The following is a 19,393-nucleotide window of genomic DNA, read 5'->3' as shown; positions in this document are numbered from 1 at the left end:
AGATATCCAATATGAAACCAATTTTCCCTCAGTATGACAACCCTTTTCATATGACCTCGTCTAGAACATTTGAGAAGATGAATGATATAACAAGAGCATTGAGCCATTGAACAACGAACAGGACGACTGGTCCAGACTGGTCCATTTCGCTGAATTCATCAAAATCCAGATGTGTGGGTGAGGAGGCGGAGCTATGTTACTCTCCACCCTCACAATTTTTGTCACGCGCAGTCCGTGAGCTGCAGAGAACAGCGCAGCAGGGTTTGGACACAACAGTCTATATTCCATAGTTTCTACTAGAACGCAGGAATTGTGGGAAAGCGGTTACTTTTCGATATAAGTGTTGCCTTCGATTTGCTGTGGAATTCGTCCTTCGTGCAGGCTAAGGGACTCAGTAACGTAAGAGTAACACATTTCATAATGAAGACTTTATTGGAAAGAATGGTAACATCTGTAATTTGTTCAACTTAAGCAATTGTACGGAGAGAACCACATCACTCATTAACAATAACTTTTTGTCCAACATAAGATAGCTGTATACTTTACCATGATGCGAATTCTATTGTCTTGCTCGTTCATAGCCTGGGCAAACAGCCTAGACTCAGGGGTAGACGTAACATAGTAAATGTAAATCCGGGATACACACTCTAATTAGTATGATGCTGTATGTTAAGTTCCATTGGTACTCATTTGATGATGTCCTTCATCAATTTCTTATGTTATGAATTGGAATTCGTACAATATGTCACGAATCTGCAAAAACGTATGATTTGTTACAAATCCAATTTGTTGTAGCTGTAGTTAGTTAGGGTGGCTAGGTTGCTAATCTAACATTAGCTAAGTGATTAACTTTAACTAGGCTAGGGGTTAAGGATACGGATTAAGGGTTAGGATTAGCTAACATGCTAAGTAGTCACAAAGTAGCTAAAAAGTAGTAAATAGTTACAAAGTTGCAAATGAGCTAAAATGCTAAATTAGCTAAAAGTTGTCTGTGAAGTGATTCAAACACGAACCATTGGGTTGCTAGACGTTCACGTTATATATTCCTATCCTGACCAACCACCTTACTTTCATTTTTTTGCCTTAGGTATCCTTCTGTCTTATGTAACCATACCAAACCTAACATTATACTAATTTATACTAATTATACTAATTTGAGTGTGTTAGATGTACATGTATTATGTAACATCTAGTGTGAGAGACCAGGCTGGGGCAAATGTGACCTTCCACTGCAAACCTTCAATGTTCTGCCACTTTTGTGTCAGGCTTGTGAAGATAGCAACGGGCACAATATGTCACAAGGTAGCCTATTTCTTTACTACTAGTTTACCAATTAGTAGTAAAGATCAAGATATATGTACAAATGTTAGTATGGGATTGTGTCTGTTCCTAGAGAACTGACATTGCACTTCACATTTGGTGATTGTTAGCCATATCTTTGACGAAGAAGAGATACAAAGAATTCAGATTAGAAAAGGTATTTTCTTTTTAGTCATAGATATGGCTAGGTGATAGTGTGACATGTATGTCTGTTTAATGACTGGATTATGTAAGTGGGCTATGTCCACTGAACTCTAGAGGGACTCATTTGTTCCTATGTCCATGTATTGTTTACATGTGTGAGGGACACAAAGGGACGGACACAAGGGGGCAGTCAGTGCTACCATGGCATGCCCATCTCACAAACACAGCTGACCATGACAGTCTGGTGTTTCTACAGGCACATAGGCTTTACAGATCAGATGAGATGGGGGTGTGTGCGTTATGTGTTGTATGCAGTTGTGCATGCGGCACAACCATGCATTCTGTAAACAAAATAAAACACAGCCACACAAATGCGGCCAATTAGATGTATGTGTTTGATTCAATATCAATGATGTAGATCATTGACCGGATTTGATCAGAAGACAAAGGTCACTTCATTCACTGAACTGCTCTTGTTTGATGTTGCTGTTAATAAGACAGAATGGCCCATTAGTTTAGAATGAAATTCGATAGGTTTAAGAAGGCTACATGATTTATTTACATGGGGACCATGCTATTTAGGAAGCTCAAGACAAATGAATGTTTAAGCACAGTTTCATACAGAATAATATTTGTGTTGTGTTGGCTAGTGAGGCACGGGTTGACTCATACCCTGCAGTTCCCGCGGTTATATCCACTGGGCAGATGGGTTTAGGGTCATTAAATATTGTGTGGATGAAGGGCGGATTGAATAAAGAGAAAAAAATACCTTAAAAAATCCATGAATGTATAATTATTGTGCAATTTATATCTATAGGCTATAGGTTTTTCTTTAATTCTTTTAGGCTAAATGGCATTAGTGCGTAAGCCTATAAGCTTTAGGGCCTAACCGTAGGCGTGCCAAATAGTCTACACGCCAATCGCCACATGTTTTTGGGAATGGGAACTCGTCAATCCACAGAGGCAAAAAGGACAATGTCGCAGTTTAATTAGAGAAAAGCTGTGAAATGGAGAGTTGAAAATAAAGAGGGACAGAAAAGTAAATGTTTGGGAAAGATTTGGTGAAATGGTAGGCTAAAAGAGGATGATAGCAGCTATGTTAGGACTATATGTGATGATTGTGAAGAGCCATACAAATTCAACAGCCACAAGATGGGGACTTCAAATAGGGAAATTCAAGGGAACTGTAGCCTACTGTTTAGATGGGTTAAATCTTCAGCTGTCTTTGACTGTAGCCTACAGCGCATTTTCTATATTAGTGGGCTAGGGCCGGTGCTGGCCTCAGGTTTTTACCTAATCACATATAATCTGGTGATTGACGATGGGTTATTAGCAATTGCAGAAGGGTGCGGGTGACCCGGGCACCACTAGTGCTGGCATGGTGATGCTGACTAACAATCTGCTGACTGGGTCCCAGAGGGTGATGCCCTGGATTTATAGGGAAGAGGAACTGCTAGTGGAGATCCTCTGCTGACTAAGGTGCACATGCAGCTAGGTAGAAGGTCAACAACTGTTGATTATGTTACTGCTCCCAGGGGCGGACTTAGTGATTTGGAGGCCCTATGCCGAGGCCAGTCTGAGGCCACTGCCCATGTCCATTAAACACATTCATGGCTACTGAACGAAGAGCTTTTCGGGGGCCGGCTCTTTTAGATGAATGAACCAAAATGCCCTTCACTAGTAAGGTCTTTGTATCACTACATTGAACAGCAGTGGGCAATACTTTTGGTCCGAGGGTCACATTGAGGTGTCAGTTTTGTTCCGGACCCATTTGTTAATCAAAAGCAATTTGCGGGCCAGAAAAGGGCAGTTATTTTTAAATAGATAAGTCCATTAACATTTCTACATGTTTTCTATTTAGTTTTAGATGTTCAAGTTAGGGACCATAGACAACTCATCTTTTGTCCCATTATGGTGTCTGTGAGAGCACCGGGCAGCACCATTGAGGCCATCTCCATTTTGAAGTACTCAATTTTCTTCTTCTACTACTTCTATGACTCAGTAAACAAACTTAAATGGTACATACTGCCACCTGCATTTTGTTGTTTGAACATGTATGATGTCAATGTTGGTGATTTACTGCCACCTGCAATTATGGAATGCTCACAAGTAGAATTCATTGGCTGAGCCCACCTGATGACCTAGATGAGATCATGTGATCCGTCCTTGACCTAAGTCCCACCCAGTTGAGTACTTCAAAATGGTGGAAGCACTCAATGGCAATGTCCATGCAATAACTGGTTATTTCCAAGTAGTGATCTCTATCCATCTCTATGGTGGATAGAAATTCTGGCCAATACCTACAGTACCAGTCAAATGTTTGGACACACCTACTCATTTCAGGACTTTTCGTTATTTTTAATATTTTGCATATTGTAGAATAATAGTGAAGACATAAAAACTATGAAATTAACATGTAGTAAATAATCATGTAGTAACCAAAAAAATGTTAAACACATTTTTGATTTGAGATTCTTCAAAGTATCCACTCTTTGCCTTGATGACAGCTTTGCACACTCTTGGCATTCTCTCAACCAGCTTCACCTGGAATGCTTTTTCAACAGTCTTGAAGGAGTTCCCACATGTGTTGAGTACTTGTTGTTTTTCCTTCACTCTGCCGTCCAACTCATCCCAAACCATCTCACTTTTTTTGCATCAATCGGTAATAGCTTCCGTTCAAAAGCTGGAGCCAAATTCAAAGAAACAAAAGGATTTTGAGATGCGTCAAATGATACATTTTTATGAACAAAACAGAAACCGCTCCGTTTACTGCTAATAGCGTACCTCGGAGGTAACTCACGAGTGGAAGAAGGCCTCAAGTGGAGGAGGCAAGATAACAGAGAAATGATGTATTATTAAACTAAATAATGGGAAGTTCACGAGGCCCCTGATGGATGTGAGGCCCCAGGCAATTGCCTTAGTTGTCCGCCACTGACTGCACCAGATATGATATTGTTATAAAACCATTCCTTTGCATGAGATGAGCCAAGGTTTATTATGTTTCAAACTTCCATGGCTACTTAACATCTTTATTCAGGTCTTTTATAGTGATTCCATCATCATAAACTGCATAGATTGCTCAGTTGCTCTGTAAGCATTTAAGGAGGTCACATTACATAGCCCATGGCCTGGTTCCTTATTTCACATGACTCCAGGAAGATTCTCTCTGCCAGGGTCATGCTGGTCTGGATAATGTTGATGTTGACAAGAAGTCCCATTGTACAGTATATCCAGCACTCCAGGAATGTCATGCAACACATTCTACGGGACAGAATGTGCGTAAATGGCAGTGAGGTGTGAATGAATGAATAACCAGAGTTTCTGCATACTTTGCATGCGTATCACATCCGACACAGTACTGTACGTCTTAGACTGCAAACACATCCGTGCTCGTGCTGTTTAGTTCCTGAATTGATTTAATTCAGTTGAACCCAACCTTGTTGATAACTGCATGGTATTGCCATTGAGGTCTCTATATGAACCAATAATGATCTCTGGGCTCTTTCACAAATCTCTGTCAATATAAACAAGCAAATCCATATAGATGACTCCAGGTCAACTTTGGGAGGAATGTGACTGAGAGAATAACACAACAAAAGTGAATCATTCTTTCCTGAAGAGTATTTTTCTCTGTCTCTCTGTCTGTCCCCATCCCATCTTAAGCTGCAGGAAATATGTCTGTTTCCTTCAGCCTTTCCCTTCCAGGCAACATAGAAGCAGAAGCCTGTTCAAATAATGTACCCTTTCAGACCAGGGATTTCTGTATCCACGGTAATGTGTTCTCAAGACTATGTCATTGTAGCTCCCGAAATTCCACAACTTGTTGAATGTCAGCATGTGCTTAGTTTAGGAAATGAAGCATGAACATTCCAGTCACATGGCAAGACTGTTTTCCTATAATGCCACTGAGTGTGGATTGGTTGTTACTTGTTAGCCCCGTATGCATGTTCTAAGTTAGAGGTATGGTGTCATTCCGGTTGGACAGGAAGCCTGAGGATTAGTGAGCAGCAATAGGGAAAAAAGCCATCAGCACAGATCAGGATTTTGTGTTTATGTAAAATCTTAGCCTTTCTACTCCAGCACCACTGGAAAGCGCAACATTAAAAACCTTCAAACTGTCCTCGAAGTTGATGTCACAACTTCAAATAGACACACACGTGATGTCATAATGTAGCTTCTGTTGGAAACAGTTGCCTCAGAGTTTATTCATGAATTATTTTTTTCTGTCAGTAGTATATTTCAAACCTGGCTTGGATAATCGATGCAAACGGATGCAGAGTTTAAAGGCACTGTAATAGAGAGAGAGAGTGGACAGAACACAGACTACAGCGGGAGGATATGATTCACTAGCCTGAACTGTGTGAGTCACATTTCCTTAGTAGGATGTCTCCATAGTGTAGTGCAGAGGGCATTCTGCACATTGAGGTTTCTGCTCATGTGGACCCCACCCATTCTCAGAACCATGGTCTCTTAAAGGAGCACTTCATTGATTTCCTTCTCCCTATGCTAGAAGGAGGATACTCCAACCTCACCAATAAGTCTGGCATGGATTCTTTGCATTCTTGTGCAATCACTGGAATGTGGATGTATCTACCATAGGGCAATGGCAAAGGAATTTCATTGAGACTCAGATTTTTCGCTTTAAAATGTATTCTAAACAAAAACAATTGATTTCAAAGTTTAACAAACCATACAACTCTATGCTCAATGACTACTTTGAACAATTTACACAGTAAAAGAAAAACATTTACTGGAAAAACTTGTAGATGAAATGTTTGGTAACAGTTTTATTCTGTTACCAAACTTTGCATCTGCACAGTTTTTCCTGTAAATATGTTTTTGGTAAATCGTCAGTGGAAATTGTTAAAATTAGCACAATTGGTGCAGCTCCACTTGAGAAATGCCTCATTGAGGTAAGAGTCTGACACTTGCTTTAATCTATGAAACATACCCATTGACAGTTTAAGATGTCATACCACCTGAAGTTCCTATTTGTTACTACTGGTTTGGAAAGACTCTAACAAAGTTGAGAAACAAAGAAAGGGTGAGTGAGAGAGGGAGAAAAGGGGAGGGTCAGGGAAAAAGAGTCATAGAAAGAGAAATAGAAGGGAGGACGTGTCCAAGAGAGAGAGACAGACAGGACAAAAATGTTTGTGTTTGTGAGGGGGAGAGAGAGACGGAGCACTCATATCAGATTCACTGCGAAGGATGTGATCATATTGGCTAACAGGCCTGAATAGCTGACTGGGTCACTCTAGGGTTGGGCAGTATCCATATTGTCATACCTTTATACTGTGCCTGTAGCATACCGGCAGTGCACATATGGGGCGTTATTTCTTTCCAAAAGAAAACATTTAATAAAAAATAGGCATCAGGGATCTTCATCCAGGAGGGGGTTGATTGTCTCTACTGTAACCAATCTTGCAAACTAGCCACTTAGACAGCAAGTTAGCAAACCAAATAAATAGCTGGAGCCCTGAGCTGGAGATAATACATTTGGCACGTTTTAGATAGTTAACTTATAGTTAGTTCTAAGCAGTGGCTTATAACTCAAGCTTGACGGTATTGAAAATCATGCCATCGGTATTTTATAATACCCTGGTATACGGCAAATACGGTATACCGCCCAAGCCTAGGTCACTCCCTGTCTGTCTGTCCTCATAAAGTTGAGTGGCTGTAAATGTGCCAATCTGTCAGTCGCTAATCTATATCCCAATGGCACTGAATACTCTTTAAGCCGCAGCTCCAAGCAACAATGGGACTGAATCAGTATACTCACAGAGCTGTTGCAAATTCAGCAAGTATGACACCAAATGTACTATGCATTATCCCATATTATGCTGATGGCTGTTGGTTGCAGCAAATTTTACAGAATGGCTTTTCAATTGAACATGACTATACAAAAGCCTTTAACTTTTTCAATCAAAGTCAAAAGAGGCTCGGTGATCGTCTATTAACTGTCTTGTCTATCAGTAAATGCCCCTCTTCTCAGATTCGTCCAGTATAACTTTTCACCTCCTTTTTGTGCTGGCCCATGGGGCTTAATTTCTGCCACATGCCGTCCATCTCCAGTTGCATGACCTGGATTCAGATCTTACGACCTCAGTGAAAGACACAGGGATACCGACTGATATTTGAGCTTGCTGTCTGGGACAGGGCATAGGCCTACTAGTAGTGTGCCCTCTATAGAACTCTGTCCAAACAGTCAACACTCAGAACTGAAGTGGAAGTGATAGTTCACCCAACTTTAATTTCCCTTTAATCTGGATCTTATACTGAAAGTGGTACAGTTGAAGTCGGAAGTTTACATACACTTAGGTTGGAGTCATTCAAACTTGTTTTTCTACCAGTCCACGCATTTCTTGTTAACAAACTATAATGTTGGGAAGTCATTTCGGATCTACTTTGTGCACGACACAAGTAATTGTTCCAGCAGTTGTTTACAGACAGATTATTTCACTTATAGTTCACTGTATCACAATTCCAGTGGGTCAGAAGTTTACATACACTAAGTTGACTGTGCCTTTAAACAGCTTTGAAAATTCCAGAAAATGATGTCATGGCTTTAGAAGCTCTGATAGGCTAATTGACATAATTTGAGTCAATTTGAGGTGTACCTATGGATGTATTTCAAGGCCTACTTTCAAACTCAGTGCCACTTTACTTGACATAATGGGAAAATCAAAAGAAATCAGCCAAGATCTCAGAAAAAAATTGTAGATCCACAAGTCTGGTTCATCCTTGGGAGCAATTCCAAAAGGCCTGAAGGTACCATGTTCATCTGTACAAACAATAGTACGCAAGTATAAACACCATGAGACCATGCAGCCGTCATACCGCTCAGGAAGGAGACGCTTTCTGTCTCCTAGAGATGAATGTACTTGGTGCGAAAAGTGCAAATCAATCCCAGAACAACAGCAAAGGACCTTGTGAAGATGCCGGAGGAAACAGGTACAAAAGTATCTACAGTATATGCACAGTAAAACAAGTCCTATATCAACATAACCTGAAAGACCGCTCTGCAAGGAAGAAGCCACTGCTCCAAAACCACCATAAAAAATATTGTACTTTTTGGAGAAATGTCCTCTGGTCTGATGAAACAAAAATAGAACTGTTTGGCTATAATGACCATCATTGTGTTTGAAGGAAAAAGGGGGAAGCTTGCAAGTCGAAGAACACCATCCCAACTGTGAAGCACAGGGTGGCAGCATCATGTTGTGGGGGTGCTTTGCTGCAGCAGGGACTGGTGCACTTCACAAAATAGACACCCCAGCAACTCGCAACTAATCGGGATGGCCGATTTAATTTGGGCCGATTTCAAGTTTTCATAACAATCTGTAACCGGCATTTTTGGATGCCGATTATGGCCGATTACATTGCACTCCACGAGGAGACTGCGTGGCAGGCTGCCCATCTGTTACGCGAGTGCAGCAAGGAACCAAGATAAGTTGCTAGCAAGCATTAAACTTATCTTGTAAAAAACAATCAATCTTAACAATCACTCGTTAACTACACATGGTTGATATTACTAGTTATCTAGCTTGTCCTGCATTGCATATAATCAATGCGGTGCCTGTTCATTTATCATCGAATCACAGCCTACTTTGCCAAACGGGTGATGATTTAACAAGCGCATTCGCGACAAAGGCACTGAGGTTGCACCAATATGTACCTAACCATAAACATCAATGCCTTTCTTAAAATCAATACACAAGTATATATTTTTAAACCTGCATATTTAGTTAATATTGCCTGCTAACATGAATTTATTTTAACTTGGAAAAATGGTGTCACTTCTCTTGTGTTCTGTGCAAGCAGCAGTTTGGGCCGCCTGGCTCGTAGCGAACTGTGTGAAGACCATTTCTTCCTAACAAAGACCGTAATTAATTTGCCAGAATTTTACATAATTATGACAACATTGAAGGTTGTGCAATGTAACAGCAATATTTAGACTTAGGGAGGTCACCCGTTCGATAAAATACGTAACTGTTCCGTATTTCACTGAAAGAATGAACGTTTTGTTTTCAAAAATTATTGTTTCTGGATTTTACCATATTATTGACCTAAGGCTCGTATTTCTGTGTGTTTATTATATTATAATTAAGTCTATGATTTGATATTTGATAGAGCAGTCTGACTGAGCGGTGGTAGGCAGCAGCAGGCTCATAAGCATTCATTCAAACAGCACTTTCCTGCGTTTGCCAGCAGCTCTTCGCTGTGCTTCAAGCATTGCGCTGTTTATGATTTCAAGCCTATCAACTCCCGAGATTAGGATGGCAATACTATGGTGCCTATAAGAACATCCAATAGTCAAAGGTATATGAAATGCAAATGGTATAGTGAGAACTAATTCCTATAATAACTACAACCTAAAACTTCTTAACTGGGAATATTGAAGAGTCATGTTAAAAGGAACCACCAGCTTTCATATGTTCTCATGTTCTGAGCAAGGAACTTAAACGTTAGCTTTTTTACATGTTACATATAGCAATTTTACTTTCTTCTCCAACACTGTGTTTTTGCATTATTTAAACCAAATTGAACATGTTTCATTATTTATTTGAGACTAAATTGATTTTATTTATGTATTATATTAAGTTAAAATAAAAGTGTTAATTCAGTATTGTTGTAATTGTCATTATTACAAATATATATATACAAATCGGCCAATTAATCGGTAGCATCTTTTTTTTGGTCCTCCAATAATCGGCATCGGAGTTTAAAAATCATAATCAGTCGACCTCTACAAGCGACAGCAACCAACTTCAGCATATTATACAATGCTAACGCTGCATTCATAGCATCTCATATATTCGTAAATGTGAACATACAACTGGGAATAATCCACTTCAACGCCCCTCCAAATCTTAATTGATAGGTGGAACTCTTGTGTCATTTCATCCTGAGCTCCGTGATGAACTCTGACGTCACCAAGGCTCTTAGAAAAAAAGGGTTCCGAAAGGGTTCTTCGGTTGTCCCCATAGGAGAGGACTTTTTGGTCTCCACTCTGTGAAAAGGGTTCTACATGGAATCCAAAAGTGTTCTACCTAGGACCAAAAAGGGTTCTACAAAGGGTTATCCTATGGGTTATCCTATAGATAGCACCTAGTATACTAAGGAAATTACCTCAATAACAGCATTATTTGCTGTTAAATGCAACAAGAAAACATTATTTATAAAAATGCATCTATTAATATGGTTTCTGAACACTATAAATTGGTTATGAGCATGATAGCTGTACTTTTAGTTCATGGTTGACACAGCTTGTTTGCCATTAGCCAATTAGGGGTTCTCACCAAGTTCAAAGCATGTGAATGGACACAACTTGTTGCTCCCAGTTCACAAGTAGGATTTTCAGAGTTTCAGCATAAAAGGATGTTTGTTTTTCTTTTACCCTTCCTGAGTTCAGAGGAAGTTCCTCTTCGGGCAGTTCCTGATGAGTTCCTCTTCTTTTACCCCCCCCTGAGTTCAGAGGAAGTTCCTCTTCAGGCAGGTCTTTGACAATGGAGCACCTGCTTTCACGATCTCCAATTTTAGTGTTGTGTATCTCTCCAATAATGCTTTGTAGTTCCTCCAAATCAAACCAATGCATAATTTACAGACTTGTTTTTACATTTTGTTTCAATTGTTGTGGGTCTCTGTTTCACTCGTATGTGTCACAACACGAACATTACACGATTTTTCTCTACCTCTAGCTCACCTTTATTGGTTGCCATGGCAGCCAAGGCATCCAAAGGGAAGTGGGAGGCCCTAAAGGAGCACCTGACCAGCAGCCCCCCGGACCCAGATGCTCACCTAGAGGCCAACTTGGAGAACGCAGATCCAGAGCTATGCATACGACTGCTACAGGTACCCACGGTGGTCAACTACTCAGGGCTGCGGAGGCGTCTGGAGGGGAGTGACCAGGACTGGATGGTGCAGTTCCTGGAGCTCAATGGGCTGGATCTGCTGATGGAGGCCCTGGAAAGGTTGTCTGGCCGTGGGTGTGCCCGCATCGCTGATGCCATCCTCCAGCTCACCTGTGTGGCCTGTGTGAAGGCAGTGATGAACTCCTCCGCTGGGCTGCACTTTATACTGGACAATGAGGGATACGTCAGGACCCTGTCACAAGGTGAGAAAGAGGGCTCGTAAGAAGGGTGGCAAGAGTTTTGGCAAAGGCCTGTCTGTCTGTCTGTCTGTCTGTCTGTCTGTCTGTCTGTCTGTCTGTCTGTCTGTCTGTCTGTCTGTCTGTCTGAACATTATCTCTTTTTTTGATTGGCAGCACTGGACACGTCCAACACCATGGTGAAGATGCAGGTGTTTGAGCTGCTGGCAGCCCTCACCATGTTCAACCCACAGGGACACCACCTGGTCATGGACGCCCTGGATCACTATAAAGTAAGGTGTAACCCTGCCATCCCCTTTTTTTATACAGAACAGCATAAATATACACAAAGACAAATTCTGATAATTATTTTCATATGGTTTACTTTCAAAGCAAATGTCAGCTGAAGCAGCATTGATACCCCCTTGAATTCATACAAAGTATTAAAGGAGGCCTGTGAAAATGTATTGTACCTCGTCTAAGTTAAGGAAAACCTACTTTAGATAAGGCATCTATCTCCCTGCTCTTCATGAATTAGGGATGCTGACTTATGTTATCTTCATAACTATATATCTTTGTCAGAGTCTGAAGATCCACCAGTACCGATTCAGCGTCATCATGAATGAGCTGCATGCGACGGACAACGTGCCGTATATGGTCATCCTCATGAGTGTGGTCAACGTGATCATCTACAGGGTACAGGACCTGAGAAAGAGGGACAAACTACGCAAAGAGTTCATCGGTATCACTACCTCTTCATCATGATTTTTCAACACTCACATACATAGAGAAGCACGGGTGTGAATGGAGACCCTTTCACTACCTCCAATAATAATAATAATAATGCTTTTTATTATTTAGATTCACATATTGTTTCTTGAGAAAGGTTTCCATTGCCATGTATATGTCTACTTGACCTTCCAATACTGTTGCCCAGGAAACGGAGAGGCTTAAGGAGTGTCTGTAGCCCTTTAAAGATCAACCATGCACAAATGTATTACTAGTATCAAGAAGTACCACAATAATGCTTATATACAGTAGCCTACATGGTGTAGAGTGCTTCATATGTTGAAAAATCTATCATAATGATGAAGATATTGCAGTCGGTATAAACAATGCCTTGAATACAGGAAATAGAGATGGACATTCATAGACTTAAGCACTAGAGTACTAGGATGGTCATGAACCTTCTTATGATGGTGTTAAGGTCAGCCATTTTGGTCAGGGAGTTGGTCAACCATGGTTTGCCCGTGCTGCGATAAGATATTGTGTAAAATAATGAATTTGAAGAATTTATCTGCACTGTATGTTTGTTAGTTTGATAGCCAGCCAGTTTTAAAGGAATTATTCCATTAATTTGTTTAATTGCCAGTATGCCAATATCCAAACAATGCAGTCCACAGCCATACGCTGGCGGAAATCAGTAGATGATAGGACTTAGAAAAGTTGTAAATGCAACAAGCACTGATATTGTATCAAATAATAGGGCGGCAGGTAGCCTAGCCGTTAGCGCAGTGTGATAGTAACCGAAAAGTCGCTGGTTTGAATACCCGACCCAACAAGGTGAAAAATGTGTCGATGTGCCCTTGAGCAAGTTATTTAACCCTAATTTGTTCCAGTGGCGCTGTACTACTATGGCTGATCCTGTAAACCAACACATTTCACTGCACCTATCAGCAAAATAGTAAAACATATTTTTTTTATTTATTATATATACACTGTATACACAATTGCATGTTGACATGTTCTGTTTAAATATATTTGAGATGCTTTTTATACAAAAAATGGTATAAAACCTGTTTAAACAGTATTTATAATTATATGACAATATTTTAGTTTGACAATAATTCTATTACACAATTTATGATATATATCACATGCCTTACTTCATAAGTAAAATCAGGATTATGCCTCTACTGCCATTAATTCAATTAGACTGGTTTGGATTTCTCCCTGTCCAACATGGCTGCCATTTTCATCCCATTGTAGAACTTTTAGGATTTGTAACATAGCCACTTCTCTATGTGGACATGTCAAACTGAATGAAAATGTCTAACTGTGACTTATTCTTTGTCTCGCAGGGCTACAATTACTGGATTTACTTCCAAAACTGAGGCAAGTTGAGTCTTTTGCAAAATACATTTTTATTTATTTCAAATATATATAAACTTTTTCGGAATAAGCAAATGCTCTGTTATGCACAGCACACCAATTTTCTTTCACACTGCTACTTGTTTTTTTCCTGTGGAAATACGTATTTGTGTATGTTTGTGTGTGTGTTACAGGGAGACGGATGATGTGGACCTGAACATCCAGTGTGAGACCTTTGAGGACACCATGGCATATGATGATGCTGAGATGGAGAGCATGTACGGAGGTATTGACATGAGCAGTCACCAGGAAGTCTTCGCCATACTCTTCACCAAAGTAAGCACCAATTAACCTGTTGCGACGATCAATCCCGTATCCGGGAGCGTAATTATAGCCTCAAGCTCATTACCATAACGCAACGTTAACTATTCATGAAAATCGCTAATGAAATGAAATAAATATATTGGCTCACAAGCTTAGCCTTTTGTTAACAACACTGTCATCTCAGATTTTCAAAAAATGCTTTTCAACCATAGCTACACAAGCATTTGTGTAAGAGTATTGATAGCTAGCATAGCATTAAGCCTAGCATTCAGCAGGCAACATTTTCACAAAAACAAGAAAAGCATTCAAATAAAATAATTTATCTTTGAAGAACTTCGGATGTTTTCAATGAGGAGACTCTCAGTTAGATGGCAAATGTTCAGTTTTTCCAAAAAGATTATTTGTGTAGGAGAAATCGCTCCGTTTTGTTCATCACGTTTGGCTAAGAAAAAACCCCGAAAATTCAGTCATTACAATGCAAACTTTTTTCTAAATTAACTCCATAATATTGACAGAAACATGGCAAATGTTGTTTAGAATCAATCCTCAAGGTGTTTTTCACATATCTATTCGATGATAAGTCACTCGTGGCAGTTTGATTTCTCCTCTGTTCAAAATGGAAAAATGCACGCACCTGGAGATTACGCAATAGTTTCGACGGAGGACACCGAGCGGACACCTGGTAAATGTAGTCTCTTATGGTCAATTTTTATGCCTACAAATACGTCACAATGCTGCAAACACCTTGGGGAAACGACAGAAAGTGTAGGCTCTCTCCTTGCGCATTCACAGCCATATAAGGAGACATTGGAACACAGCACCTCAAAAATCTGGCTCACTTCCTGTATGAAATTTCATCTTGGTTTCGCCTGTAGCATTAGTTCTGTGGCACTCACAGACAATATCTTTGCAGTTTTGGAAACGTCAGAGTGTTTTCTTTATGTGCATAGTCGAGCATCTTTTCGTGACAAAATATCTTGTTTAAAACGGGAACGTTTTTCATCCGAAATGAAATACTGCCCCCAGAGGGTCAAGAGGTTAATTAAGGGTGTATTTATTTGTAATTAAAACCCACAGCAGGTAATACAAGTAATCTAACCCCCTCCCCTCGCTCCAGGTGAGTAGCTCCCCTGCCTCGGTGCAGTTGCTGTCCATCCTGCACGCGCTGTTGTTGTTGGGGCCGGAACACAGTGAGGTGTGGCTGGCCCTGGAGGCTCTGGCTGACCGTGCTAGTCTGCTGGCACAGGAACGTGAGTCTGAGATCAATCACCTTCATAGTCCATAAAAACATAATTTTCACCATTTATTTAGTATGGCCATGTACGCTGACATGTTTTGGCTGGTTTATATTATGTCACTCTGACATTGTCTGTGTGTGTGTGTGTGTGTGTGTGTTCTTTAGCTGAAGTTGACTCCACCGAGCGCTTGATGGAACGTCTGGTGTCCTCCAAGGCTCAGCAAGGGTCACCTAAGGTCAAGGTCAAGACCACAGACAGGGGCGTTCAGATAGACCTGAGAGAAAGATTGACCGATCATTTGGTCGTCCTCGTTAAAGGATCTACCTCCCCTATTGCCACTGCACCCCCCCCTCCTTCTCCTCCTCCACCACCACCACTACAAGGCATGGCAGCTTTCGGCACACCCCCACCCCAACCTCCACCCCCACCACTTCTTGGCTTCTCTGGGATGCTGCCCCCTCCCCCGCCTCTCCCTGGTCTCCCTCCTACCCAACCTCATCTACCAGGGATGGGGTATGGGAGTCCACCACCTCCCCCACCCCTGCCTGGCATGGGTCCCCCCCCACCACCACCCCTACCTGGCACAATGGGTCCCTACCCACCACCACCACCCCTGCCTGGGATGGGTCCCCCACCACCACCACCCCTGCCTGGGATGGGTCCCCCACCACCACCACCCCTGCCTGGGATGGGTCCCCCACCCCCACCACCACTGCCTGGTATGGGCCCTCCACCTCCCCCTGGTGGCGGTGACATGATTATGGCCCAGAGTGTGCAGACGCTGGGCCGATCCTACTATGCCCCTCCACCCAAGGCGGGCCGCTGCCCCACACTACGCATGAAGAAGCTCAACTGGCAGAAGCTGCCATCCAGAGTGGTGACTGGTAAGGGACCTGTCAGATTGTGTCACCATTGAATTAAACCAACAAATACAGTTGACCCTGACAAGTGCAAATTGGATACATTTCAACTCAAGAGTGTAGTGTATAAGTCATAATTCAAATACTGTACACCATTTTGTTATTTTGCTCCAGACAGTCACTCCATGTGGACATCGGTACAATCAGATTCTCTGGAGCCTGACTACTCCAGTATTGAGGAGCTCTTCTGTCTGCCAGTGACAGAGTCAAAGGCCAAAGGCAGCGCCCCTGCGGTCAAACAGGAGCCCAAAGAGGTAGAGAGAGTAATCAATGTGGTCTTACCCCATCCCATTAGACTTTGAAATGGCCTTATAATCTCACTCTCTCTTCTCCCTTCATCATTATTGTCATTTTCCTTAACACATCCCCTGTTTTAATTTCAAGCATCACACTTTTTCTCCATCAACAGATTTCTTTCATCGATGCCAAGAAAAATCTCAACCTGAACATATTCTTAAAACAATTCAGATGGTGAGTATTTTCAGGCAAGAAATATGAAGAAGAGAGTCTTAGTAAAGGAGGCAACACAAGAATTGATAGGTACTGTAGAAGAGTGTTGAAATACAGTGCTTTCAGAAAGTATTCGCATCCCTTGACTTTTTGTTGTGTTACAGACAGAATTTAAAATGGATGACATTTTATGTCACTGGCCTACACGTACAACTCTATAATATCAAAGTGGAATGATGGTTTTTGAAATTTGTACAAATGAATTCAAAATGAAAAGCTGAAATGTTTTGAATCAATAAGTATTCAACTCATTGTAATGCCGGGATGTAGTGGAGGAAGAAGTCAGACGCAGGAAACAGAGAGTTCAGAGTAGCGATACTTCTTTATTCACCACTAAGGTGAAAACGACGCCACTCAAACAAATGCCCCAAAACACAGGGGAATTAAACAGTCCCGAACAACACACGTATACGCAAAACCGTGACTTACAGGCGTGCACTAGAGTACACATAAAACAATCCCGCACCCCCAGCAGGCGGGCCGGCTGGATAATAAAGCCCAACCAATTAACCTAACTAAAACACAGGTGTAACTAATAAACAGACAAGGGGGAGGAAAAGGATCAGTGGCAGCTAGTAGGCCGGTGACGACGACCACCGAGCGCCACCCGAACAGGAAGGGGAGTCGTGACAGTTATGTCAAGCCTAAATAAGATCAGGAGTAAAAATGTGCTTATCAAGTCACATAATAAGTAGCATTGGACTCACTTTGTGTGCAATAATAGTGTTTAACATGATTATTGTATGGCTACCTCACCTCTGTACACCACACATACAATTATCTGTAAGGTCCCTCAGTCAAGCAGTACATTTCAAACACAGATTCAACCACAAAGACCAGGGAGTGTTTCCAATACTTCGCTTTGAAGGGCACCTATTGAAAAGAAGGAAGCCTGTACAGAATTAAAATATTTCAAAATATGCATCCTCTTTGCAGTAAAGTAAATAAAGTAAGTTTTACTAAAGTAAAACTGCAAAAAATATGGCAAATAAATTAACTTTATGTCCTGAATACAGGTTAAAGTCTGCTTGAAAGAGCCGCTAACCTAGCTAAGCTGCTAACGTTAGCCATAAAGCTAACAAAGTTAGTCCCAGATGAGTTTTCCAATGGGGCCCTCTTTGTCTGGAGAGGTAAATGAACGGTTCCAGCGCTGTAGGAGTTGTATCTATTATTCTGTGTTTTAGGACAAACTGGATCACTCAGAGTTACAATGCGGCAAATGTTTGCTTGTCGAGGATTATAGGCTTGAGGTGGCTTCCTTGATCCCGCATGTAGCCAGCCTACGTAAGAAATTGGGAAAAACACAGAGTGAAATGTTTACCTTTTCTACGCCGGTTGCTGGATGGCTTCCGCACATGTTGGATGCATCTCCGTCTTGTCGTTTGTCGTTATCGGACTGGCCGGTGTTGCCCGGAGTTTGTTCGCCAGGGGAGCCATCTCCTGCCTCTTCTCCCCAATCTGATAGCGGAGTCGAAGGAGCACAGCAAGAGGAGCATGGCAATCAACTATGGTCACATGTCACGAGCCATGTAAATCGAAGCCAGCGGCCTGCCGCAAAGCAATACTACACTCCCAATGAGAGGCCTGGAGTGGATACAAACAACGAATAGTTTTGCTGCCCTGGGGCCTGATCTTCCTGCACCTTCGTTGCTGGGGTTACCTGTGTCTGCAGCCGCTGTGCCTACTCCGTATGGGCTTCAGGCAGAAGTCATCACACTTTTTGATGTATTGTGACTGCCGTTTCTGCCGAGTCTGAACATCAGACAGGATGGCATTGTCTCCCTCAATCCGTGCAATGGCTACTGCTATAGGTTTCAGGAGTTTCAGGCTGCTTACCACTCTCCCACAAAATAAATCATCCAGGAGGATGCTCTTGATGGGGTTGTCCATATCGGCAGACTGTGATATGGACATTTCTTGGAGAGACTCCTTCCCCTCCAGGAGACTGTCAAACATGATGACAGCACCACCCCAACAGGTGTTGCTGGGCAGCTTCCATGTGGTGCTCTTATTCCTCTCACTTTGCTTGGTGAGGTAGATTGCTGCTGTAACTTGATGACCCTTCACATACCTAACCATTTCCTTGGATCTCTTGTAGAGTGTATCCATTGTTTTCAGTGCCATGATGTCCTTGGGTGGGTGTGATGTGAGGGTAGGACTCCTCCACTTTAGACCAAGCAGCATTGTCTGAAAATACCTTCTGTTGTCATTGATGACTGCCTTTAGCTCACCTGCAATGTAGAGACCAGTGTGTCTGTTGTCCCTTGTGTCTGTGCACTTGTAGAATACTGGTTGAAGGGTGGAAATATAGTTCATTATTCCTTGCCCACAAACATTCGACCACCCATCAGAGATGATTTCAATATAGTGTGCTTTCTCTATGATTTGCTTGACCTTCACTTGAACTATGTTGAACTCTGCATCCAGCAAATGAGTAGATAAAGCATGTCTGGTTGGAGGGGTGTATGTTGGGTGAAGAACATTCAGAAATCTCTTCCAATACACATTGCCTGTGAGCATCAGAGGTGAACCAGTTGCATACACAGCTTAAGCAAGACATTTGTCAGCATTTCTCTGACTACGTTCCTCCATTGAGTAAAAAAAAACTTCTGATTCCAGAAGGACCATGAGCTGTTGCTACCGATTCATAATTTTCACCTCAAATAGAAGTAGAGGGACTTTTGTCAGAGGCTGCTTGTTGTGAGCGCTGAGGGAACTTTATGCACTTGGCCTGATGATTCTGCATCTTTGTTGCATTCTTT

General features: G+C 41.7%; 1 protein-coding gene across 4 annotated transcripts in view; it reads left to right on the top strand.

Moving 5' to 3' along the window:
- Positions 1-229: 229 nt before the first annotated feature.
- Positions 230-19,393, top strand: part of LOC118398586 (inverted formin-2-like) — a 29,459-nt gene continuing 10,295 nt past the window's right edge. For all 4 annotated transcript variants that reach the window (XM_035794082.2, XM_035794079.2, XM_035794081.2 and 1 more), the window contains exons 1-10: positions 230-399; positions 11,160-11,575; positions 11,726-11,841; positions 12,131-12,290; positions 13,630-13,663; positions 13,834-13,975; positions 15,081-15,213; positions 15,366-16,085; positions 16,236-16,375; positions 16,531-16,592. In XM_035794082.2, coding sequence (XP_035649975.2) covers positions 11,179-11,575; positions 11,726-11,841; positions 12,131-12,290; positions 13,630-13,663; positions 13,834-13,975; positions 15,081-15,213; positions 15,366-16,085; positions 16,236-16,375; positions 16,531-16,592 — 1,904 coding nt within the window. In that variant the 5' untranslated portion in view covers positions 230-399; positions 11,160-11,178. The remainder of the gene's footprint in view (positions 400-11,159; positions 11,576-11,725; positions 11,842-12,130; positions 12,291-13,629; positions 13,664-13,833; positions 13,976-15,080; positions 15,214-15,365; positions 16,086-16,235; positions 16,376-16,530; positions 16,593-19,393) is intronic.

This window comes from Oncorhynchus keta, chromosome 19 (genome assembly GCF_023373465.1).
Source record: "Oncorhynchus keta strain PuntledgeMale-10-30-2019 chromosome 19, Oket_V2, whole genome shotgun sequence".
Classification (NCBI taxonomy): Eukaryota; Metazoa; Chordata; class Actinopteri; order Salmoniformes; family Salmonidae; genus Oncorhynchus; species Oncorhynchus keta.
The sequence above is the reverse complement of the archived record's forward strand: the minus strand, read 5'-3'. Positions and strand labels throughout refer to the sequence as shown.